Below are 27394 nucleotides of genomic sequence, written 5' to 3' on the forward strand. Positions count from 1 at the left end.
AAGTGTATTTTTGTTGACTAAATTCTTCATTAAATCAATAATAAAAGACGTAAATTATAAATCGACATTAAATCTTATTATCTTTCATTTGGATTATGTAGAATTAGGAATTTTTAGTCGGATAAAATACACCGAATTTTACTTTGGTGATAGATTCGAAACAAACTGAAAGTTCGTGCCTTTAAATGACAACTTTTAAAAGTCATGATTAAAATGAAACTTCGTGTAAAGTTCGTGATTTTTTTAAGAATTAATCCTAAATATAATGAAATAATAGCCGGTGGAATGTATAAGGAAACTTTTCATTGGCGTCCAATTTCTCAGTTTGTTTGATGCTTTCTGTTTTTGTCTTATTTCGGCTGCCTTCACATGATTTGTACTGCCAAGCGATTTAGTCACTTGATGTCACGAGATGTCGAGATTGTTTAAACTTAGTTAGAAGTCCAGATTTCGAGTTAATAGAATTTTTTTTGCCACTTTTATAGTTTATGTGGCTTGAATTAAGTCGGTGTTTAATGTAGTGATTAGATATTGCATTAGTTAGAATGAAATTTGTGATGGAAATGTGACGATGCATTCTCTTTAAAGGAAAAATCCCATTGACGTCTAATAATAAAGTTTAATATCAAATGAAATCTGATCCAGGTACTTTACAGGTGATGCTACAAATACTTCTTGAATTTTTTTTTTTTTGAATACATCAAATATTTACATCTGTAAGAAATTCAAAAAATTTAAAAATTAAATCCTAATATGAAACAGATTAATATGCTACTAGTCATTTATTTTTTCACTCTTTAGACTTTAGTATAACGAGAAGGATCATATGGTATTTTTGTTGGGTCTCAAGTTCCTCTAAGATTTTTGGATTTTAAATCCTCTAAATGTGAATTTAAAACTTATGGAGAAAAATCAATCAATAATCTGAATAGTGGATTTTCTTAATTTCGTCTGAATGTAAAAGTTTGCGATTTAGACAATTTGTGAATCGACTTTAAGAGGTAGCATCAGTCCACCACGTCATACATGGACTAAACTTATCACATTATGACACGTCATTAAAATAATGACGCTTCGTAATATTACTATTTAAAAGTGTAAAAAAATAATAAATAAAATTATAATAATGTCACTATTTTAATGACATGTCATAATGCAATAGGTTAGTTCATAGATGACGTGATAGACAAAGTCTACCTAAGAATCTCTCCTAATTTAATTAAAAACAAACTAATATTCGATACTCATGAGTTTTCTCGAAATCTCCATCATTTTTTATTAAACATTCGAAATTGCATTTAAAGATTTTTAATTAATATGTTTAATATTTTAATTTTGCATATAGATATGATTAGAGTTTTATTAATTTTGTTGCATATATGTAATTTTCATGTTAGAGAAGCGGTTCTTGAGTAATAAATTTTGTTAGAGAATGCTACTTTTTTCTAAATTCAGAATTTTTTGAATCGATAAATTGTTGGATGTATAATTATTTAATATTTCTTAAATAATTTTTTTAATAAAAAAATAAACCTATTTTATATTAGTTATTATAATAAATATTTTTAATGGAAAATTACAGAAATATCCAAAAAACGGAAAATGTTTTATAAATATGTACTAAAAAAGTTTTCAGTTGGTACTTAAAAAGTTTTCGCTTTTGTATGTACTGTATCTAAGATGTATCAAATAGATATTGATAATAAATTTTTAAGGTATCAAATATGTATCAAAAACATATTTTTAAAGTACGTAAAATGTGATTTTTTTTAAAAAAAAACTTTAGATAAAGAATGTATTTTAGGAAATTAAATAATTTTTCAGGATAATTTTATGAATTATTTTACTTTTAAACTAGACAAACCACGAGCCAAGAAGAGTTGGGAGTAAAGGGTCAAAAAAAAACCCATGAACTTGGCACGAATTATCAAATAAGTTCAAGTTCGTAAAAGTGGAACAAATCACTCCGGAATTTGGCAAAAACGTATCAAATACTTCCTTCCCCACTCTCATCCCCGAAAGTGAATACACTCTCCGGTTTTCAGATGGTTAAGAGCTTAAAATAGTGCTTAATATTTATTTTATTGACAAAATTGACATTTAATTATTTTTAAAATGTATTCTTTCTTTATAATTTTAGAAGTTTAAAAACCATGTTAATTTTTAATTAAAAAAACAAAAACTTTTTTTAATTTTAACCACTTTATATCATTTAAACCTTAAACCTATGTAACTACCAGAAATTCATACCGGAAAAAAATTGGCAGGGTCTGTCTGTTCTTCATCATGAAGAACAGACATGTTGGGTCTGAGTCAGTCGATGGCGGTTGGATGGAAAAGTTTTCTTTTCGACAGTGGTCGGTCGACTTAGATGGTTGCATTCTCATTTATGTATACGGTATGAGCATTGTTGTTTTATGATTGCTGCACCTTCTTAAGAAACATATTATAGATGCTCATTGAATATCAATTGTTAAGCCGTAGAATGTATATGGAAACTTTTCATTGGCGTCCAATTTCGCAATTTGTTTGATGCTTTCTGTTTTTGTCTTATTTCGGCAGCCTTCACATGATTTGTACCGCCAAGCGATTTAGTCACTTGACGGCACGAGATTGTTTAAACTTAGGGGCCGTTTGGTTCAAGGTTGGGAATGAGAATCGGAATGGAAATGGAAATGAAAAGGAATGGGAATGGGAATGATTGTTTTTATTTTTTGTTTGGTTTAAAATTAGTGTAGAAATGGGAATGGATAAAGTTTAATAAAAAAATTATTTATTATTTATTAAAAATACTTTTTTTATTTTTTTAAATATTTTTTATATAAAAAATAAAATTATTTTGAAAAAAAATTAAAAAAATTTAAAAAAATTGAAAAAAAAATAAAAAAAATTATTTTCGAAAAATTAAAAAAATTAAAAAAATATTTTTTAAAAAACATTAAAAATTTATTTTAAAAAAAAAATAAAAAAAAAATTTTTAAAAAAATATTAAAAAGTTTTTTTTATATTATTTTGAGTTTATTTGTTTGAAAATAAATATTTAAAAATAGTTTTTTTAATAATTATATATTATTATTTATTATTAAAATATTTTGTAAAATTTTGATTCCCATTCTCATGGGGTAGAGAGGAATAAGTGATTCCCATTCCCTAGTACAATTTGACAAAACAAACACAAAAAATGGGAATCATTTACATACCCATTCTCATTCTCTTTTTTTGTAGCGAACCAAACGGCCCCTTAGTTATAAGTCCAGATTTCGAGTTAATAGAAATTTTTTTTGCCACTTTTATAGTTTATATGGCTTGAATTAAGTCGGTGTTTAATGTAGTGATTAGATATTGCATATATTAGAATGAAATTTGTGATCGGAATTTGACGATGCATTTCTCTTTAAAGGAAAAATCACATTGACCTAATAATAAAGTTTGATATCCAATAAAATCTGATCCAGGTACTTCACAGTTCACAGGTGACGCTACCAATACTTTTTGGATCTGTTTTGAATACGTCAAATAGAATCCAAAAGATTTACATTCGCAAGAAATTTTAGAAAGTTGAAAATTAAAATCTGATGACATGATATGAAACAGACTAATATACTACTAATAATTTTTGAAAGTTGGTCATTTATTTTTTCACTCTTCAGACTTTATAACGAGAAAGATCATATGGTAGTTCTATTGGGTCTCAAGTTCAAATATTTCTGGATTTTAAATCCTCTCAATGTGAATTTAAAATTTATGAAAAAAATCAATTAATAATATCAATAGGAGATTTTCATAATTCTGTCTGAATGTAAAAGTTTGCGATTTAGACTATTTGTGGATCTAATTTAATTGGAAATAAACTTATATTCGATACTCATGAGCTTTGTTCGAAACTCCAAGAACAGACCCGATGGATTTGAGTCTGTCGGTGGCGGTGGGATGGCGGATTTTTCTTTTTGACGGTGTTGGAGGTTGCAGGCGGTCGATGGCTGCCGTTGCTGGTTGTGTATGGCTGAAGAATGAAAAAAAAAAGTTGGGATTAATAATTAATTAGGAGTAATTATGAAAATAATTAGACTTAATTAGAAAAAAGGGTAGAAAAAGCTCTCAAATTTATATTAATTAAAATTTAAATTAAATAGGATTAATTAGTATTTAATTAAGGTTAATTATTGTTTTACTTAAGGTTGATTAGAGTTAATTCTTGAAATTAGGTTATTCCACTCTTTTTTTTGGTCAAAAAGATAAAACCTATCCGGTTTTACCAAATTCTGAGGTAGTTTGATCCGGTTTTATAAATTTAGTCTTATTTGATATTTCGTGTCTTGAAGAGTTCGGGTGGAACTCCCTACTTTATACACAAAAGACTTGGCCACCAGATCAAGACTTCAAGTGCATATTCCTCAAATCAATGAGTTTTTAGAGATTACAATCAAATATCAACTCATTAATCAAACAAATAATCTATGAATGAACATATTTCATAGTTTTATCAAATTTTGGTTGCATGAGCATAGATTGAGGATCATAATTGATATTTTGTTGGAAAGAGATGATTGAATTCAAATTCAAGGGCCTGCTAAACCTCATCAAAAAAAGTCAAAGAGTTGACAGCCATAGATGGTGGCTGTCCTATTCAACTCATTCTTCATGCCTTTTTATTAGCTTCTAGAACGGCTGAATATATAGTTTGACCCCTGAACTTGTACCCTTTTACCCATCTAACCCCTAAACTTAACGTCTCACCTATCGAACCCCTGAACTTGTTAAATAGCCCGATTTGACCCCCGAACTTGATAAATACGTAAACATTGAACCCCTCCGTACACAATTTCTTCTAGAATGTTTCAAGTGACAGGTGGACACGAAGGGTTCAATATTTACAAATTTCTCAAGTTCAGGGGTCAAATCGGATTATTTAACAAGTTTAGAGGTTCGATAGGTGAGACGTTAAGTTTAGAGGTTAGATGGGTAAAAGGGTACAAGTTCAGGGGTCAAACTATGTATTAAGCCTTCTAGAACCACACACAAACACATGAGAAGCTTATTTTCTTGATACATTTTATTACATCACACTAATAAAATTTACAATATCTTTTAAATAATTTAAATATTTCAATTAATTATATCATATTTCGAGTTCTAAAGAAATACTTTTCTCAAACTCAATACCAAACACCTCTATGTATTTATCGAACAATAAAAATTTAGTGTGACTCATTTTATCTTTTCAGTTTTAAATGTTCCAATAGATATCTGCCACCTCAATTAAGAGATAAAATAAACTAACAAATTCAATTTAAAAATATTATCATCCAAAATTATAAATTTAATATTATTTGATCATTTGTGTTAATTAAGTGGAATAGTAAAATGATTTTTTATTAATTTATCAAAAAATTGAAATTTCTTTAAATTCATTTCAACTTAAAAGGTCAAGTTAAATGAATCTACACCATTCAAATGAATGGTATAGATAAAAAAAAAAGTATAACTTTAACTAATTTATTTTATTTATTTAATAATAAATAATGTAGATCGTAAAATTTTACCTCTCAGGATGAAATGAATTTGAAAGAATTTTTAATTTTTTTTTATGAAAACACGAGTTTGCTTCGCAAAGTTTTCAAATTTAGCTACAAAATAAGTTCTAAGTGGATTAGTGACCCACATTAAAGCTCTTTTAAATACTATTAAAATGGAAGAGGATAAATTAAGATTTTCAAAATTAAATAATATACTTTTATTAGTTTTTTCTTTTGAAATTTTTTATGAGTAGATTACGTTATGGACTCTATTTCTTAAATAAAAATAAATTCACATTTTATACTTTCAAAATCATCAATTCTATTTTATTATTCAATTTTCAATTTTAATTATATTTATTTTTTAAAATTGAAATTTTTCACTTGACATGTGGTCTTAGTTTTAGTATGTTATTCATATTTGACATGTGGTCTTAGTTTTAGTATTTTTTTTAAAATATTAACGACTTATTTAAATTACGTATTAAATGTGAAGTACATGATTGAACTTTTTTAGAATGTAAAATATTTTTTTAAAACAAGTACAATTGGAATCAAAATCGCAAAATTGAGTACAATTGATAATTCCAAAAATTTGAAACATATATAGAAAAAAAAGATAAAAAGATAAAGTATTTTTAAATGATTAGAACTTTCAAATAGTATTTGGGATTGAACATCTCCAAGTTACTTATACAACTCAAACTTTTTTTTTTTTTTGAGAATTACAACTCAAACTTTTTATCATATATTATTTTATTAGTTATTTGGTAGTGCACACTTAAAACACCAAGTGGGCACTTCCTAATTCCAACAACACCACAATATTCACTCTTTGTACTTTTGCTTAATTTTATATATTTTTTTGTGATAATTGTGTGCAATCTTTTAAAGAGAAAACCAACACTAATAACTAAAAAACAGAATTAAAAATTAACCAAAAACAGGAAATTTTATAAAAAAAATAATCCTAACCCAACTTTAAATCCTTAACTAAGATAAGGAAAAAAAGTATCAATAATTAATGCACTAAATCATACAGATACTTACAAGCTACAAAGACTGCATAAAAGGGATATTACTAGTACTGCACTACAATCAAATTAAATTAATGGTGGAGCCTTGAGCTTTATTTAACTAAAGAATATCCTAAAAGTATATGCATTATGATACAAAAGGCCAAGAGCAAAAGGGTAGAGTTGGTGATTGGAACTCTACCTAACAAAATTACCTCCAATTCAAGATCATCCTTTAGCTTGATCGGCTCGGATCCGACCTTTCGGACCCCCGGATTTACGGTGACCTTAGAAGTTGTACATTGTTGATAGTATCTTCAAATTGTGACCACATTTTAAGCTTCTGTACAATTCCAAGAATTAAATTATTTGTCCTAGCTTATGATGGGTTATGAGGCAAAGCGATGAGGCACCCTAGGCGTCGGAACGACCACATCTCGGCCGGATTTTATCAAGTTCAGACGGTCTCTGATGGTTTTATCAAACAATCTGTTGTCAGGATTCTCTGCATAGCAAACATAGTAGCAGCTGACGCAGGCATGCGGTACTGCCATAGCGATCCTTGTCTGGCATATCACATTATTAACAAATTTAGTTAATTATAATGCTGACTCATCAAGATTCTTTATTAAAATTTATAAAATACCCAATTGGCCACATGATCTATGTAAGCATATAAAATCAACCAAATAAAGAAATACCAACCATGAGGTATCCAATGAATAATGCCAATAGGGAGAGGGTGGCTGTGAAGGGTTGATGAACTTTAGCAGTCCAAGCAGCCACCATAATGACACAAATGGAGCCACTGCAAACTCCTGTGAGGAAACAAATCGAGCTCGTAATATCTGAATCAACGATGGTTTCCATTTCTTGTCTTTGAAAAAGTGCCCAAGTATCTTGAGATGCCTGCACAAAACCTTTTCCATATGCAGCTATCTGCACCAAACAGTTTGAACGATAACTAAGCATATTACAATTTACAGCTCAACTAATAAGATATTGACCAGAAACTATGTTTAATCTATGAACAATTTCTAACAAGCAATAATTATTAATAAGGATAATAACAATCGGTGGTAAATCGTGATGATGTATGTTGTACGGAAACTTATTGAATCATTCGCAGTGTTTCATTTTCTTTTTACGGAGCCCTTCTAAAATGCCGAAACTTTATATTTGTAAATTTTTCTTGTAAAACACTCTTGTTTCGGCATTTGACATTTCAACAATTCCGTTCATGTGCTGCATAGTTAATAGCACAGTGATTTGCCAATAAAGATAGGCCGTGCCGAAGAAAAAAAGATGTTTGTTTCTCTTGATTTGGAATTACCCAGCACAATTGAAACACTAGAAACTTCAAGAAAGTGGAATTCTTGAAAATGACTTCTGAATTAAATTTTTTTATTAAATCATAGTCAAGGTCATGATAAAGAAGTTTCAACAAGTTAAAACTTCTAAGGAAGAGAAAACATAAAGCATTGACAAATTGAAAACGACTGATAAGTAGCAAGCCATATTCACATTAACTCGGTTTTGTCGATAAAGTGAAGTAAAAGGCAAGCAACTTAATTAGGGTCTAAAGGTTCAGCAATCTACCTGTACAAAGGCCCAGCCATTACCGTAACTAAAGATGGAATTCATGACTCCAAGACAACAATGCGCGCAAGAAAACATGAACTCGTCTTCCCCCTCGAGCAAGTTCAGACCGCGAGCAACAATTCTCAATGCTTCAATAGCCGGAACAAACAAAGAAGCTAAACAAGCACTTCCGAGATTTCGAGTCAATGCTCTTTGGAAGCAAAATTTAGTACTAGCTTGCATTCCTCTGAGATAATACAGAGCAATCACCCTACTAACCGTCAAATTAACCACATTCCTCATAACTTCCGTAACCCACGCCAAGCTCAACACCAATACGATAATCGTCAAAGGCGGATAGTAAAAATTCAACGCTCCAATCACAGCTAAAATCCACAGAGACATCCACATAAACCCAACACCCAGCATCCAATAAGTAGGATCATTCAAATCACCGAATTTCGGAACCGCCTCGATAGATTTAATCAAGATTTTGACAGAGAATTTAATTCTTTGATTAACCCAACAAGCATATAACCCAGTCCCAATAGCAAAAGCAATAAAACAAACTCCAACACCATCAGTAGCCGGCTTTTGGAAGCAAATTAAGAGAATTCCGGCAGATAATGTCATGAAAAACGAACTCCATAATATGAAATGAATCATAAAAGTTGGCCATACTCTAACAGCTTTTTGCCATGCACAAGCTAGAGTTATACTTAACAGAGATGCTGCTTCAACTTGAGGAAGAAAATACTTCAAAATCCTCTTTTCTTTTCTCTTAACAGAATCTGATGCTTCTAAAAGTCCTTGAACTCCCTTAAATATTAGAAAACATACTAATCCAATTGCTAAAATCATGTGTAGAACAAACAACAAGAGAGTTAATTTGTTTGTATATCTCCTTGAATTCAGTGTTGCTATTGATGCCTGCCCAAACACAAATGAAGAAAAAAAGTTGGCATTTAACTTGAATCCAACAATTTTTAGTTTTTTGATAATCGGGAGAATCAGCGCTCGTGGGAGACCTAGGTAGCACGGACAGTTCACTCAATAAACGTTTCCCGGGAAATGTGTCGGACACTTTGGCATTTCAGACATTAAACTTTAATTTTAACATAGACAATCTTAAAAAAATGTTGTGTCTATGTCCAAATGTCCGTATCATTTGAACTATATAGTTCATTGTTAAATCCAACAAATTTTGCAAAACCAACATTCAAAATCTATAAAATTGCGACTTTAACAGAATGCTGCTCAACGCTCATATCATTTGAACTATAGCTCATCGTTAAACCCAACAAAAATTGCTTAACTAACATACAAATTCTATAAAATTGATCACTAAAATATTTTAAAACTCCAAAAAGAAGCTTAATTTCTAAATTTAGCAATACAAAATAGAAATTTATGAACTTACTTGTGGAGTTGGAGTAGAACGAGGCAAAGAAGACTGAGAAGGAGAAGGAGAAGGAAATCTATTAGAATGATTAATTGCAACTCTCAATGGGTTTGATGGGTTTAATCTTTGTAACATTGCCATATGAAAATTATTATTTTCTTCTTCAACATTTTTATTATTTTCAAAAACTTTTTCTTTGAAACCCATTTGTACTTCTCCTTTCTCCAAATCTTTCTCCTCTTCTTTCTTTGCTTCTTCACTCTCATTTCTTTCTTCTTCTTTGTTTTGGGTTTCTCTTTCATTTTCCTGGGAAACAAACAGAATTTTGAAGATGTTTTAGCAGCTAAAATATTTCAAGATAAGAGAAAGATAGGGAATTTGGCATGCTTTCTTACAGGCTCTGCAGCACCCATGATGGAGGTTGTGGTGGTTGGTCAGGTGCTGGTAGTGGGGATGACGTCAGCTTCCGGTGGCTGTGGTGGCGGCTGCTGTTGAGGTGGTGGTGATGTGTGAACCGTTGTTGCTGGATTTTGTATGTTTATGTTTGGTGATGTTATTATTATATCAGTAATGGGGCTAACGTACTCTTTTTGTTGCTATTTTCATTCGGGGACCACGGTTAATTACTAAACAAATCTTTTGTATTTATTTAATATCTACTATGATCCTTATAAATATTGAAATTTCAAAATATTTTAATTTATCAATTATTGAAAAATATTTGACTTTTAATAATATTATAAATAATTACTTTTTCTGTCCCAGTTTATTTGCCATTTTTATAATTTTTAATGTCTCAAAAATGTCATTTTTGAATATAAATAAATTGGCCAAATGATTAAAAAATATCAAACCTTTTATGAAAGTTTTACAAAAGTCCAAATTTTTCGATTTTATTCAATTTGTCCTTAAACGCATGATTTTGTTTCAATTATGTTCAACTACACAATTTTATTTATATAACGTTGATGTGTGGTATGCCACATCACCGCCACGTAGGCGCCACATGAGCACAATTATATAATTGGATATTATTAAAACGAAATCATGTATTTTAGGATAAATTTGATAAAATTAAAATATTTATACTTTTGTGAATTTTTTATAAAAAGTTTGGCCTTTTTTGGTTATTTGGCCTACAAAATTTAGTAGATAATTAATGTATAAAATTGATGATGCATTTGACTTTATCATATTTTTAAGGAAAATTAAAAAGAAAAAAAATATATTATTCTAATTTTATGTATTTTTAATATGTGTAAAAATAAATAAAAAATCAGATAAAATATGATGTATTAAGTTTTTTTTTTGTTTTTACAATATTTAAGGTTTTTTTTATGATTTCATGTATAATTTTTTATAATGTTATAAAATTCGATTATCTAAAATTACCTGACTAATCGGAAGAGACCGGACTTATCTTATAGAAATTTCACATTAACTTCAAACTATCAGACTGTACAAAATTACAAAACAAAAATCAAAACAATTCAATTTTATACGAAATCATGTATGTGTTAAATGAAATATCAAATTATGTCAATTAATTTTTTAAAGTGCTTTAAAAATTTAGTAAAATATACAAAATTAAATATCTAGTTCCATCAAAATTTACATAAAAATACAAGTTAAAACAATTTTTATCCTACACCAAAGATAAATTTATTAAAAATAAACTAATTAATTTTTTTAATTTAGTCATTCGGTTTATTAAATAACAGCGCTTACCTTTGTGAAGTAGGAATTAATAAAGAGTTTTGTAACATTCAACTAGTATTAAATTTAATACTTTAACAACTGAATCATAATAATCAAGTTTCAATGTACTATAAGGTTTCAGTTTATTAAGAAATTTACATTAAGCCCCGAATTGTATAGTATTAACAATTTCTAGGGGTTTAATCTAATAATGTTTTATTAGGTACCAAACAAATATGTAATAAACTTTAAGGGTGATTCAGTATTTAGCCCTTTTCTTTAGCGATTTTATATCCAAAAGTAGCCAACAACAACGCACAGGTAAATCACGTGCAATAAACGCACCAATAGAGGAAAACTACAGTGAATGTGTGTCAGGGAAGGACGAAGCACGTGGAAGAATTGGGATTTTGTTACGTGTTGGTAAGGAGCACGCCATAAGGAATGACATGATAGGATTAACGGTCTGGATTTGCTTTTTGGATGAGGTGAGGAACAATTGACTTTTATAAGAAAGGGACAAGAAAACATGACAATTAGCAGGATTGTACCTTATCATTACTCCATGAATATGTGGAGGACACTTTACCAAGGGTAGCCTTTGGGATTTAGGGCTTTTCATGCCATTATTGACCGTTACTTTTGGCTATTAGCCTCTTTTTACAAAATCAAATTATTATATTTTTTAACCATTTTATGATTTTTTATTTGTTATTCTCTTTATTTTAAAATAATAGAACTATTGTAATAGATCTCTTTTACTAAATTAATATTTGAAGATGTATGAAAGTTTGAAGAGAACTTCGTCTTAGACGAACTCAAATGAAGCTCTTCGTCTGGATTCGACCCGGGAGGAAGCGCTTCGTTTGGGTACGAACCGAGACAATGAGCTACGTCTATATCCGTGCCCAGACGACGCTCAAAATTTTGAATGGTGGCAGCACTAGGACTTGGAGGTAGCGGCAGTAGTGGGATGCAGAGGTGGCGACGCTGGAAAGTGAAAATAGATGGCGGCACAGCTGGAAAATGCAGGTTAGGTAGTAGGGTTTTCTTAGGTAGAAGGAGAAGATGGCGTGACAAACTAACATGGCATTATAGAAGTATTGTGATATAATACATGGCGAAAGGAAGAAGTGACTTGGATTCCAGCTATCATGGAAATTTATTTAGGAACTGCCAGAAGTTGACTTTTGTGTAGCAGAGTGACCATTTTATAACAAATTGAATTCAAATCACCAAAGTGAAAATCAGATAAAATTCAGTAACCTTCATAATCAGTTACCCCTCATTTTACTCATTTAACTCTAAATTGCCCAATAATTTTTTTCTACCTCAGCTCCAATGTGTATATGATACTCCAATTATTTTTTCTATGTCATCTGAGGTGTAAAATGAGTTGAGACGCTAAATTTTAGATGTGTATTTCTTCAAAATTACAAATTTGACCTTAATTAGTTTCTTTTTATCAAGTACAAAGACCAAAATAAAATTTTATTGATTGAAAAATCATCCAGCTAGTTCTACAAATTTAATCACATTGGATGATCATATTCATATAATATTATTATAATTAGCTCGTTAAGTTTATGTCCAACAATGCCAAAAAAGCCAAATTCTTTTGGCTTTTTGAAAATCTATTCAAATCTTTTAAAAAGGAGTTGTTAATTTGAATGTCATATGATTCTGGCAAATTGATTTTATAAAAATTGAACCCTTAATTTTACACTCTTAAAGTTTAGATTGTTGAATTTAATCAAAGCAACATGGAATGAGGTATATGAGATGGAGATATAAGGTGGTGGGTGTTTGGTTGAAGGTCAAATAGAATTATTACTTTCAAAATCTCTTGCTTTTTTCTTTGTTATCGTATGAGGGTTCGAATAAGCATTATTTCTAACAATCACTTTAATTCATTTGTAGTGGATTGACGTTCTTAATAATTATTAAAACAATTTATATAAGGTCTGGTGCCAAAAGGGCAAATGTTTTTATATTTTTGCAAATTTAACTAAATTTTTTGAAATTTATCAATTGGCTGGAATTCTAACTACTAACACCTGAGACTCTAGCAGTTGATTTATATCGAAGACAAAAAAAAAACTTAAATGTGTTAACATAGCATGCCAACTAGAAACAACACAAAATTATAGTTAATCCCAACTCAATCAGTATACTAGTAAAAAAAACACTTCGATTTTTTACAAATATATCCAGAACGCCTTTTAAGGTTTGTAAATCGATCCAAATTTAATAACTTTAATGGAAATTCTTCCAATTGTTAATTATCGGAAACAAGACATTACCAAATACAAGTCTTGACATGTTAATTAATTTAATTAATTTGTTGTTTAATTATAGTATTAGAAGCATGGGATGTAGTAGAGGTTATGACACAAATAAATTAAGAAGTTCTCGTCAGGAATTGTATTTTTTGATCCATTTCAGATGGGGCACGTATTAAAACATAAATGATAAATAAAAATATGATTCTGCCATTGTTAATTGTTACCGATGTACTGAGCCATAATTCTTATGAAAACGGAGAGCCTCAAGTCTAACAATGTGCTAACTGGAGTGATCACTGTGTTGGACTTGGAGTTGATTAAAAAAGGTCAAAATCAAATGGATGTTGAATTTAAATTTGGTAATTTAGTAGCTCGGAAACAAGTTGAAGTTATTGAGTTTCTACGGATCACCAAACCCTTGGTAGCGAGATGGAGTTGGAGGAATTTAACCAATCCGAGATTGGATATCAAAGAGTGTTGCCAAAGATGACATTCGAACTCTTATTCGTCAGGATACGTTTTGCGGAATGTCTATTAATTAGTTTCATTTTTTTATACAATAGTTTTCCAAGCTTAGTTATTAGTTGTATTGTTTTGGCTTGCTGCTTGTTGCCTTTGTTTTGTAGTTTGAATTGTTTGAGCTTAATATAATTTCTGGTACATTTTACTAATACTATGGACCCTATTTTTACAAATATCTTCAAACAAATCTGATAATTATGTAAATCTTTTCATAAATTTTAAAGTTTCTGCCCAACATATATCGATAACTATAATACGAAATCGGATATATAATAATAAATCATGAGATAGTTTTTAATTCGATTTTGTAATAACATAATCTGATAACAAAAACTAAATAAAACATCCTCTAGCTGAAAGAAAAAACTCCTAATTTTAGGGTTCTTCATGAATGCGAGTCATATTAATGAGAGCAAGCCAATGTTCAGGTTTTAAACCTTCGACTGATTGTTTCCTAAAGGACCAAAGCTGAATGATGTCTCCTTTCTTAAAGTACTTCGCTTCTACAACCACATTTGTCTCCTTATCAACTATATCCATATTCCTCCCTAAAACTTCTTTCCATTTTGTCCTCAGCGTAAGAGAATTAGGCTTATTCCACTTGCTCAGCTTCATATCGCAACGATCATCACTCGGTTCCAATACTTTTACGCTCAACTCTTCTCCCTTCTTGTATATGATCTTCTGCTCGTCCTCGTCCAGAAACCATGCGTCTCGTATTTGCCTCACGGGAATTGATAGTCGATCTTCATGTTTGTCTACGTCGGTTTTGTACAACATCTTCTCTATCACGAATCTTACATCGTAGCCTCCCATTGCATTTATTTTCGCTTCTAACGCAGCAGGAGGAGAAATCGGTGGTGGTGGCGGAGGGTTTGCTAATAATTTCTTGCGTGAATTATGATTATTCGACTTCACCTCTTCAACAAATTTCCGTTTTAGACCGTTCTTGCTATATGCTTGATTGAGTCGGTTTCCAGTGTAGATTGTTTGACCTAATATCTTTATATAAAGACGTTTCTTGACCAACACGCTACGGGGCTTTTTTGGTGCAAAAGCAGGAAGTAAACGATCGTAAAACGCAACAGAATGGTTCGACGAAGGTTGAGTAGTAGTAGTCAATGCAGATTTTGACACAAATTTATTCAAGAAAGATGGTACCAATTCTTTCGTGAGAAGACCCATTGCCTCGCGTTCGTCTTTTATTTTTCGCTTAGCATCTATCAGAATTTGTTGGAAAGACCTACAATCTACAGAAGGCTGATCTTTTGTTGACATTATTGCCAATGATTATAAGAATGTAATGCTGTGTGTATATAGAAGAGTGAATCCTTGTCCAAACTGTATTAAACACTGTCTAGGTTTTCTTTTAATTTTTTGCTACTTTTCCTAATCCTTGTAAGATAACGACTACACTCGGATTTTCATTTATCAGGACTCAACTTAGGGTCAAATTCTCTATGGATCCCTGAACTTCTAATCCATTTCAAAAATGGCACAAGAGATTATTACATGAACTTGATCTTTAAACTCAATTAGAATTACCTAAATGGAAATTTCTTGGAAAAGAAGCTATTGTTTCTTATGTTTAATAATCTTTTCAAAAAGCCGTAATGCTAATAATTCAACTATTGATTCACAAGTAAGCTCAAATTCTGATATTTAAGATTTTGGTTTCTGAAATTATATTAACAGTTTGCTTTTAAAGAAATAATAGCTTGGCTATCCAATATTTTATCAATTTCTATTTTTTCAGTACCATGTGTTTACTTAAAAAGACTCGGCCAATTGTTTCTGACCTGGCAATTAGGGTGAAAATATTTACCATATTTTTATTCACCTCAGTTGCCACATTAGATTTGTATATTCTTTATAAAAAAATTGATACTTTGTAACCCCAAAACGCAAGTGAGTTCGTAAAGCGCTTTTCTGATTTAAGTAAAGTCGCGGACCGAACCGTATTTATTTATGCAGCCGTTTAAAACTTGGGACCAGAGCTTTATCTTCCGCAAGAGACCTACCCGATTTGAGTGGAATTAGTCTGAATGTGGAAGGTTTAAAAATGTCGTTTTATAGTTGGAACCCATTCAGAACATCTCTTGGTCAAACAAAAAAAAGATTGATACTCTGTTTTTTATTTGCAAATGTGATGTGGCAATTGAGTTTCACGAATCTATATCTATTTATATATCTTTATATAATTGAAGGTTACTGTGGTTGAATCAATTAAAATTTTATTATTAAAAGGATGCTAAATGTATCGCGAATTACAAATAAATATTGAGTTATATCTTTTGTTAAAGAAGAATACTGAATTATAGACATTAACTCTCGTTGTAATAAAACCAAAATTGTGTGTTTTTATAATTTTAGATAAACTGAATGATCCAAAAGTTTAATATTCTAAATAAACAAATGGTACTTAAAATATAGAAATTGATAAAATATAGGATACCGTCCAGGCATTTTTTCAATTTCTATATTTTAACTAGTGAATCAATAGTTGAATTATTAGCATTATGGCTTTTTAAGGGAAATAAAATCGTAAACATAAGGAACATGATTATGGGGAATAACATAGCTTCTTTTGCCAAGAAATTTCCATTTATAAGTTAATTCTAATTGAGTTTAAAGATCAATTTCATGTAATCTTGTGCCATTTTTGAAATAAATTAAAAGTTGAGGGACTCCTAGAGAATTTGACCCTAAGTTGAGTCCTGATAAATGAAAATCCGAGTGCAATCCTTATCTTACAAAGATTAGGAGAAGTAACAAAATATTGAAAGAAAACCTAGACAGTGTTTAATAATAATACAGTTTGGACAAGGATTCACTCTTCTATACTCATTCTCCAATCCCTCTATATAAATACACTTACCATAAGCTTTACATTGTTATTTAGAATCATTGAGAAAAATGTCAGCAAGAGATCAGCTTTCTGTAGATTGTAGATCTTTCGAACAAATTCGGATAGATGCTAAGCAAAAAATAAAAGACGAACGCGAGGCAATGGGTCTTCTCACCAAAGAATTGGTACCATCTTTCTTGAATAAATTTGTCACAAAATCCACATTGACTACTACTACTCAACCTTCGTCGAACCATTCTGTTGCGTTTTACGATCGCTTACTTCCTGCTTTTGCACCAAAAAAGCCCCGTAGCGTGTTGGTCAAGAAACGTCTTTATATAATGATATTTGGTCAAACAATCTACACTGGAAACCGATTCAATCAAGAATATATCAAGAACGGTCTAAAACGAAAATTTGTCGAAGAGGGGAAGGCAAATAATCATAATTTTCGCAAGAAATTATCAGCAAACCCTAGGCCACTGCCAGCGATTCCTCCTTCTCCTCCTCCTGTGTTAGTAGCGAAAATAAATGCAATGGGAGGGTACGATGTAAGATTAGTGATAGAGAAGATGTTGTACAAAACCGACTTAGACGATCAAGAAGATCGATTATCAATTCCCGTGAGGCAAATACGAGACGCATGGTTTCTCGACGAGGACGAGCAGAAGATTATATACAAGAAGGGAGACGAGTTGAGTGTAAAAGTATTGGAACCGAGTGATAATCGTTGCGATATGAAACTGAAGAAGTGGAGTAAGCCTAATTCTCTTACGCTGAGGACAAAATGGAAAGAAGTTTTAGGGAGGAATATGGACATAGTTGATAAGGAGACAAATGTGGTTATAGAAGTGAAGCACTTCAAGAAAGGAGACATCATTCAGGTTTGGTCTTTTAGGAAACAATCAGTCGAAGGTTTAAAACCTGAACATTGGCTTGCTCTCATTAATATGAGTCGCATTCAACAACAGTAGAATTACGAGTTTTTTTTTCTGTAGTTTTAATTTCAGGATTTTGTTTTTGATAATTAGATTATGTTAATACAAAGTTGAATTAAATTTAGAACTATCTGATTTTTTTTACATTCAAATTCCAATAGCTAGCGCTGGTTCTAAATCGAATTAAATTTTTGACCTATAAAATTGTATATTACAAATTAGGTCGTATTTTATACATCAAGAACAAATTTAATATTCTGTCGCCATTTATATTTGTTTGACCCGCCAGTGGAGGCGAGAATGGAGCGACAAAAGCTCCTTCCCCTTAACCAGAGGTCTCGAATTCTACCACCAGATCGAACAGGGTTTTTTCCCATTTAATTCCCCTAAAATTACTTATTTCCCAAATGGTGTCTGACCCCTCAATCCGCAAGTATGACTTGCGGATTCATGGTGAATCCGCAAGTCATACTTGCGGATTCCCCTTAATCATAAATTAAGGGGAGTTGCTACTAATTGATTCCCATGGGAATCAATTAATTGATTCCCACGTGGGAATCAATATGGGAATTAATTTAATTGATTCCCACGTGGGAACCAAATACACTCCCTATAATTTTCTTTTAAAAAATTATGAATTTAAAAAAAAAATACTCCGCTTTTTATTTGATTTTTTAAAAACGTTAGAAAATCATAATTGTTAAAATATAGATTTATTATTTAGTATTGGTAAAATGATAGGTATTAATAAAAAATTTAACATTTCGCAAAACACTTCGGTTTAACTCTAAAGAAAACACTCTCATACAAACTTGATGCTCTCTTTTCTCTCTACGTTTTCTTTTGACTTAATTGTGTGAGTGATGGGAATGAAAATTTCCATCTTATATAAGAAGCGATCCGCAATTTGGATTGCGGATTGCTTCTCGTGAGCCAAACCCTAGGATTTAAGAGAAGTCTTATATGTGTTACGAGCATTGTATAAAATTTCTATTAAACGTTTTTTTTTATCTTATACGTTTTTTTTTACAATCAAACCGAAGTATTTTGTGAAGTGTTAAAAACTTTAATAATACCTATTATTTTACCAACACTAAATAATAGATCAACAATTTTAACAATTACGGTTTTCTAACATTTTTAAACAATAAAATACTAAAAATCTTAATATTTTCCTATATTTGACTAATCCCTAGAATTTTACAGTTACACTAAATTCTTTAAATTAAAATATATTTTTTTTAATTTAAACTAATTTTTAACATTTAACGAACAATTTATATTTAAAATTAAAATAAATAAAATATTCACTCACCTATTGTAGTTCTCAGGAAAATATTACACTGTCCACTTCTAAAATTTCGACGCCTTACTCCGATATTTTCAAATTACAAAATCGCAAATTTAAATCAAAAAAGTATTAGAAATTAATATTTTATTTTTAAAATTTTATAAAGAGCGGAGTATTTTTTTTAATTTATAATTTAAAAAAAATTATAGGGAGTGGGTTAGGTTCCCACGTGGAATCAATTAAATTAATTCCCATGTGGGAATCAATCACATGGGAATTAATTTAATTGATTCCACGTGGGAATTAATTTAATTGATTCTCATGGGAATCAATTAGTAGCAACTCCCCTTAATCTATGATTAAGGGGAATCCGCAAGTAATTTTACGGGAATTAAATGGGAAAAAACACGATCGAACAGCTTAAAAAATTATGAAAGAGCTTGCTCGCATAAAAGTCCTACGTACCTGGCTTGTTCCAAATTAATCAGGACAATGGTCCCATATATTGTCAATTGCCTGTTTTAAAAAAAATCTCGACCTAATTTTAGAACTTTTAAATCCACTTAATCTTAGTTGATTAAATATTTGAAATGCAAAATAATTTTAAATGTTCAAATGATCTTTCAATGTTTCAGGTTAAAAGAAAAGATGTTGTTCTTCATTTTCACATACTACAGAATCACAGTAAAAAAATACCTTCAAAAAAGAGTGATATCGGTAAAATTACAAATTCTTGTTTGAATACAAAGATCAAGACATGTTTTCAAAAACAAAACAGAACAAATTCGGAATATTAAAAAATAACAATCTGGAACTAACCTACTAATCAAATCTGTTATACTGTCAAAACTTTAAGGTCTAATTACTTAAAAATCACTCACCTTGTAATTTTTTTTCATTTATACAATGATCTAGAAAAAATTTCAATTATACCCTATTTTCGATTTTTATGTTTCGTTTGTACCCCAAAAATAAATTTTTTGATAATTTAATTATTTTAAAGATGAAAATATTAAAAACAAGATACATAAATGATTAACATTAACGTTTAATTAAAATATAGGTTAAAAATGAATGACTAATTTAAACTCTTTTCTAAAAGAAAATAAGTCAATTCAACTCATTAGATAGAGATGAAACATAAAAATCAAAAATAAGGAACAATTGAAAATTTTCCTAGGTCATGGTATAAATGAAAAAAAAGTTACAAGGTGGGTGGTTTTTAAGTAATTAGGCCAAACTTTAAAGCCTAATAATCAAATCTGTTATACTGTCAAAACTTAAAAGCTTAAGAATCAAATCTGTTATACTGTCAAAACTTTATAGCCTGATAAATAAAAAAACAACAATTCGATATGAATGCTTAATAGATGTTTAGAGTTAATGCTGTAATACAACAATAAATGAAGATGCTGATATGAATGTAACCAACTTCCCGTAAAACCAACAGGTAAGTATTCCTTAAAAATCTCATTTTGTAAGGTTAAAAACAGAACAGATCGAACTATCACTGCCAGTATCATGTCATTGAGCGATAGAGCGAAAAATGCTTGATCATGTTTTCCCTGACAAGCTCATGGAGGACGAGTTAAATAAAAATGACGAGATACCACCTAAACAGGCAGGTCCTGGACATGTTACAAAAGACTTCGAATTTCTACATGTTATTCCTATGTTATAAACTTATTTATTGGCAGCAGATTCAGTAGCAGATTTCACAATACTAAGTTGACCACCTTCCTTGTTAGCAATAGCGGCTGCTTTCACCTCGATGCAATGGTTAATGAACTTGCTTAATTCCTGTTCACATCAGATCAGAAAGAAAATGTGAGTAAAAAAACTTAAAATCAAGATCCAAGGCATTACCAATGACAAAAGCTAAACATATAATGATATAAATGTAAAAAGCATTGAGAGAGCTTAAGGCCTTTCCACATGATGGTGGTCAAACACTGAAACGAAAAGCATTAAAATGATAAAAAAGAAATTCCAAAAATTGGTTATGAAGATAAAGTTAGAGAGTTTCAGAAGCGTTTCCGTTTCTCAAAACGCCAAAAGATGGGACTCATCAAGTTTGCATGCAACACAAGTGGTAAACTGTACATGCAGTCGCATACTAAAGACTCCTACAGCAATTAGTCTTCTTCTCATTGCTCTCTTAAATTTTTCTATTTCCTTCCTTTAATATGTCGAGTTAAGTAGAAGTCTAAGGTTTCCAGATGTCTACATTTCATGATCTTTAGCACGATTATAAGATTAAATAGACAAGCTAAATCTAGGGCCTTTAATCCACCTAAAAAAGTCGAATCATATTAATTTATGTGTAGAACGAGCAACTCATACCAAAACAAGCAAGCAAAGTCGAAGGCAAGTTTAATTAAAAAATGCAACAAACAACCAGTAGTGACATTCCGATTAACAGTTTATATAATTATGCGGCACACCAAGGAAACACGCCTCTCCAAAAGCATATGTATTAACGCAAAAACACTAAAGTACTTGCTGCTCTTGTAAAACCTCCGCATCCTCATCACAGCCCAACACAAACCAGACATACAAAAATTACATAACCATAAAGCAGAGATGGATCAAAAGAATGGCTTAGATTCTCAAAAGAGAAAAAAATTCGCACAGTATAATCAACGTCGATCATCTGGGGAAATAACCATCCTTTCCATCTCAATTTATAAATTCCCAACCATAAAACTCAATAGCAAAAGGAAATCAAAACGATGACCTAAAACAATTTTAGAAAATGTCTCCATATCTGCAATGCGTTGTCGATAAAGTAGCCAACAACAGCCTTGATCTTGCAGATAAATGGAGTAGATGCTATAGCGTCAGCTCATACTCAACACCCACTACATAGAGTGCTCGTAATCAGTTTTTTTGACGCAAAAATCATCCAATTCCTACTTCTAACATGGAAAAAACACAAGATTATGAGCGTTTATCTCACGCATTCGCAATAGGAAATCTTCAATATTATTATTTTTTATCAAGGTTTGTTACACGAATGACATGGCACAGCCGTTGCGTTATACAATTATTCCAAGATTGTGCAAGGATATTAAAGCAGAAAAATTGGAGAACTTACTCGATCAGAATCCATTTCTTTTGTAACTTTGGAAGGCTTCACAACTCTTTTCCCTGTAGAAACAAAAAATCAAAATAAATTTAATGATTGTTGAAACTGATTAATTAAATTAAAAAAAAAAACTGAGAAACACAATTAAATTGGGATACCTTTTCGAGTATGAGTAGTTTTTCCATGGCGACTGGGAGGAATTGTTTTCTGCTTTTGTTTGCCTTTGAAAAGATTACCTTTTTGCGTCATTTTTTTTTTAGGGTTTTTGGTTCTTCTTCTTGTTCTGTATAAGGTGGGTTTTAGGGTTTTTATGAGTAAAACTTTGAGATTTTAGTATCCCTGGTGAAAACGATGCCGTTTCAGCCCTGTGAACAGCAATTTGGATACGATGACCTAATAAAACAACACTAAAATTCCTGAAAAGAATTACTCCTTCCATTCTGAAATAGTTGTCGCTTTAGGGAGATTTTTTTGTTCCATAATACTTGTCACTTTAAAATACTAAAAAAAGCATTTATTGCTATTTTTCCATATATATCCCTCATTAATTCATTGAAAGAAAACAAAAATACAAATAAAGAGTCATACTAATTAATGTTACTAACAAGTTTTAAAAAGAGCTAATTTAGTAAAAATACTTATAATTTTAGACATATTTATTGGTTTCTTAATTTGTGTGAAAATGACTAAAGCGGCAACTATTTTAGAATGGAGGGAGTAATTTTTATTTTTTCTGAATCGGCCGAATTTGGCTGCACCTGCACTCAATCAAACTTGCGTCTTTTTAATCAAACTATTGTCTCTTTACGTGTTTTACACATGACTCGTAGTGTGACTCGTTAAATTATTAAATAATATTTAAAATATTAATTAACTAGGAATAGTTTATCTTATTTAATATTTTAGATGATTCTATTAATATAATATTTTTAATTGATAATCAAATTTTATAATTATAGAGAATTTAAATAAATATCAAATAATAATTAGAATAGCAATCTATTGAAAGTAGTTTAATTTATTTAGAATTTCATACGATTTAGAAAATAATTATTAAATATTTAAAGTAATCTATTTCAATTAGTACTTTAGACAATTATCTCAACATAGTAATTTATTTTTGTTGGTACTCTAAGTTTAATAATTATTTTAATATAGTAGTTTATTTTAGATAGTATTCTCAGTGGCGAATCCAGAAATTTTAAATTGTGGGGTCCATATATAATTATTTAAAGCTATAAAAATATATAAAAATTACTTTTGACACAAATATATATTTTTACAAAAAATATATTTTTTATAAATGAAATAAAATGATATTTAATGTATGCTAATAAAATAATCATTCAAACGCCAACCATTTATTTTATTAGATATATGTCAAGTTAAATAATTGAGAAATTAATAAATTATATAATTAAATAAAAACTAATATTATCTTTTAACATCTCGATTAAACTTCTATAAAAACAATATGTATAGTTTAAAATTTTGAATTAAAATTTAAATATGTAATTAAATTAATAAACTCTTCTAAGATCTAATAATTGTTAATAAATAAAAAATATGAATTTTGATAAAAAAATTAATTTAATTGATTGACATTTTGGTATGCAAGTTTTAAATTTAAAGTCTAAAATTTTGAAAAATATTGTCATATCAATATTACTATGTATAAGGCCATTGCATTTATTGGCCAAGTTGTGGTTTTGATATTGAATAATGAGGTCTTGAATTTATAACGGTTATTTGATTAAAATCTAAATGAATTTTTTTTATTGTACGTATAATTTTTTTTCTGGAAAAAGGTGGGGTCCATGGACCCACCATCTATAACATAGTTTGAGTACTTTAATTTTAATAATTATTTAAATAGTTTTTTTTATTTATAATTATATTTTATAAAGTGAAAAGGTATTAATATAAATGTGTCTATCCCCCATCTATCCGTGGTTTTATATATACTATAGATTTATATTTAATTCAGGTTGAATATTGGAAAAAATAGCAAATTACTCTACATCTTCCGTATATGTTTTAATTCATATTTTCATCCCCTTTATTTAAAAAACAATGAAGTAATCTTTTGGTTTTATTTTCGTTAATGTTTTGATTTTTCTGTTCAATTTTGATGTTAGTTAACTAAATCAAGGGACTTAATTAAAATTTAATTTAGTGTTTAAACTCATATTTATAATATGTATGAATAAAGCTTATATTATTATGAAATCTAATTACTTAAATTAATTTTTTAATATTTATTGATGTTTTAATTTTTTGAGAAAAATGTTTTTTTTTATGTTTTTTTTAAGTAAATAAAATAAAAAAAACTATAAAAAATAAGAAAAGTAAAATAAATTAAATTGGATTTTATTAAGCCATTCTCATAAAAAAATTATGTATATTTGTGTTAAAAGTAAATTTGAGAACTAGATTGATTTTTTTTTGTTAAATCATTTGATTTAGTTGACTAATACTAAAAATAAACAGAATGGCTAAATTGTTAACAAAAACATAAATAAAGGATGTATGTTTTGGTTTTCAAATAAAATAGTTAAAAATGTGAACTATGATATATATGGAAGGTATGAAAGAAATTTTCTATATTTACTAAATACTACTACTTAATAAAAAAAATAAAAAAAATTGAATTATCAAACAACACCAAAAATAGAGAGAAAATACTTCAAGGTTGATAAGGATATAAACGAACGGAGTCAAATCCGAGTTAAGTAGCCGCGAAATTCATTTTTACTTCTTTTGTTTCAAGAGGGTTCATCAATGAATATGATGGCCTTTCTTCTTATATATATTACTAGGAGAAAACCCTCGCTTCACTTCGGGCTGGGCCATTTTTCATCAAAAAAAAAATTGAAAATATATATTTTAATGTGGTAATTAAGCTTCGATTATTAATACTATTATTCAAGTTGCATAATTGGAAACTTAAATTTAACAACAATAAAAAAAATATTCTTTTTAATATAAAAAGATACAAATTGAAATAATATAAAGTTATATAAACAATATTTGAACTTGTTTTCACTTCAATTTAAAAAATTAAAAATTAAAAAATGGACTAAAATTGAAATTTTTTAAAGATGTAGTTATGAACAAAAAAAAAATTAAAAAATGGAATATTTTTAAATGATTAAATCTTTTTTTTTTAATTTTTTTCTTTTAACACAATTTTTTAATTTTTATTTTTTTTCAAACCCAGAAGAGATTTTTCCTTGACCAAGAAAAATAACCAGTATCATCTGTTTAACTACACCTTTTTGCCATTTTTATTGTTAATTTTAAACAATTAATTATATTTTACTATTACATATTTTATTTTTAATCATCCAATTTTCCAATCATGAATTGAAAATAAATCTCGTATTACTTAAGAAAAAAATCAATAAATTATATATGCACAACAACATGCTAGACATGAAGTGTTAACAGAAAATAGTGACGCGAATGTTAAAGTGAAGAGAAGAAACTCACAGGATGCGGTGGTGAAAGTTTTTTTTTTTTTTTGATAATTGGGGGAGGGGGAGCGCTTGTAGGAGGAATCGAACTCACGACCTAGCAGTTTGCTGCTTAGCGCTTATACCATTTGAGCTACAACTCATTGGTTGCGGTGGTGAAAGTTGGGATGGGGACAAAGAGAGAAAATTAGGAAAAAATGTGAATGGTATTTTTGTTTACGGATTTTGTTTGTTCATCTTATATGTGATGATTATTTTTTTAACATATGGGTAATGTAACTTGCATTTAGTAGGAAAAAATAAAAGGAACATAGAGGGAATCAAAAAATTAATAAACATGTAGGACTAATATATTTTTTTCCGCAAGGACAACGTAATTCATACTACATGATAGAAATGATAGATGAGGATATAAATGGAAAGTAATAAAAAGATGATATGTGGCACTGAAAAGCCCTTAAATTTATATTAAGTTACGGAAAATAAAGGGTTTTACTATTCGCCGCCCCCTTTTACTTAGCACCGCACAGGCGAAAGACATTTTTACCCCTTTAGCAAAATTTCAAAAAAAAAAAGTTCTCTCAACTCATTCGAACACACTCGAACAACTACGTAAAAAGTCGAGTAAAATGACGGATAACGAGTATAATTCGTCGGGAAACGAGTACCGACAGTCGGAAACAATATGTTCCGGCTTTTTCGAGATAAAAGATAATTTTTAATTTTTTTTTTCTGTTTTTCCGGCGTCCCCTCCAGAGGAGAGGACGCCGGAAAGCGGCGTCCCCTCCTCTGGAGAGGACGTGGATTTCCCACGTCCTCTCCTGAAGAGGGGACGAACGACGTCTTCTCTTCAGGAGAGGACGTGGAAAATCCACGTCCTCTCCAGAGGAGGGGACGTGGATTTCCAACGTCCTCTCCTGAGGAGGGGACGAACGACGTCTTCTCTTCAGGAGAGGACGTGGAAAATCCACGTCCTCTCCAGAGGAGGGGACGTGGATTTCCAACGTCCTCTCCTGAGGAGGGGACGAACGACGTCCCCTCTTCAGGAGAGGACGTGGGAAATCCACGTCCTCTCCAGAGGAGGGGACGCCGCTTTCCGGCGTCCACTCCTCTGGAGGGGACGTGAAATGTAAACGTCCCTCCTTAAAAAAAATTAAAAAAATTATTTATTTCGAGTTTTTTTTAAAAAAAATATTTATCGGGGGTTGTTTCCGAACGTCGATACTCGTTATCCGATGAATTGTACTCGTTGTTCGTCATTTTAATCGATTTTTTACGTATTTGTTCGAATGTATTCGAATGAGTTGAGAGAACTTTTTTTTCAAAATTTTGCTAAAAGGGCAGAAATGTCTTTTGCCTGTGCGGTGGTAAGTAAAACCGGGCGGTGTTTAGCAATCCAGAAAATAAATTGTCGTTCTTTGAAATTCATAAGAATCTTCAAGGGTGTAAGTCTATTTGTTAGAACACATTAAATAGTATGCAATGACACAATAGGGATATTTTAGTAAATAGAACCAAAATCAATGTTCAATGTACAATGATTTTGGTTTTCTTTTATGTGTGAATACTGGTTACTATGTAATTAAATGATAAGTATTGGGTTATTCTATTATAAAAGGTGAGAAATTACAAAAACGGACATAAAGTTACTTGTGTTGTACTGAGTTTTCTGAAATTCTTAATAATACATGTAAGATTTTAGTAAAGAAAACCAAAATTACTGTTCATTATAC

General features: G+C 30.0%; 4 protein-coding genes and 1 non-coding gene across 5 annotated transcripts; 1 reads left to right on the forward strand and 4 right to left on the reverse strand.

Annotated features, from left to right (window-relative positions):
- Positions 1 to 6510: 6510 nt before the first annotated feature.
- LOC126661078 (uncharacterized) lies at positions 6511 to 10068 on the reverse strand. The gene is made up of 5 exons (XM_050354843.2): positions 9911 to 10068; positions 9534 to 9821; positions 8132 to 9043; positions 7238 to 7471; positions 6511 to 7098 (listed from the first exon to the last, which is right to left on the reverse strand). Exons 1-5 carry the CDS (start codon positions 9926 to 9928, stop codon positions 6922 to 6924), a joined length of 1629 nt encoding a protein of 542 aa, XP_050210800.1. The 5' UTR covers positions 9929 to 10068; the 3' UTR covers positions 6511 to 6921.
- Positions 10069 to 14329: 4261 nt separating this feature from the next.
- LOC126662183 (putative B3 domain-containing protein At2g27410) lies at positions 14330 to 15288 on the reverse strand. The gene has a single exon (XM_050356079.2). It carries the CDS (start codon positions 15203 to 15205, stop codon positions 14396 to 14398), a length of 810 nt encoding a protein of 269 aa, XP_050212036.1. The 5' UTR covers positions 15206 to 15288; the 3' UTR covers positions 14330 to 14395.
- Positions 15289 to 17101: 1813 nt separating this feature from the next.
- On the forward strand, positions 17102 to 17899 carry LOC126661746 (B3 domain-containing protein At2g32645-like). Its single transcript, XM_050355612.1, has one exon. The coding sequence runs from the start codon at positions 17210 to 17212 to the stop codon at positions 17840 to 17842; it is 633 nt and encodes a 210-aa protein (XP_050211569.1). The 5' UTR covers positions 17102 to 17209; the 3' UTR covers positions 17843 to 17899.
- Positions 17900 to 20515: 2616 nt separating this feature from the next.
- LOC126659724 (uncharacterized) lies at positions 20516 to 22515 on the reverse strand. Its single transcript, XM_050353059.2, has 3 exons — positions 22344 to 22515; positions 22195 to 22247; positions 20516 to 20897 (listed from the first exon to the last, which is right to left on the reverse strand). The coding sequence occupies exons 1-3, from the start codon at positions 22432 to 22434 to the stop codon at positions 20781 to 20783; spliced, it is 261 nt and encodes an 86-aa protein (XP_050209016.1). The 5' UTR covers positions 22435 to 22515; the 3' UTR covers positions 20516 to 20780.
- LOC126662444 (small nucleolar RNA Z103) lies at positions 21681 to 21775 on the reverse strand. Its single transcript, XR_007635816.1, has one exon. It is a non-coding gene; the product is annotated as a small nucleolar RNA Z103 (small nucleolar RNA).
- Positions 22516 to 27394: the final 4879 nt, after the last annotated feature.

Source organism: Mercurialis annua, linkage group LG8, assembly GCF_937616625.2.
Source record: "Mercurialis annua linkage group LG8, ddMerAnnu1.2, whole genome shotgun sequence".
Taxonomy (NCBI): domain Eukaryota; kingdom Viridiplantae; phylum Streptophyta; class Magnoliopsida; order Malpighiales; family Euphorbiaceae; genus Mercurialis; species Mercurialis annua.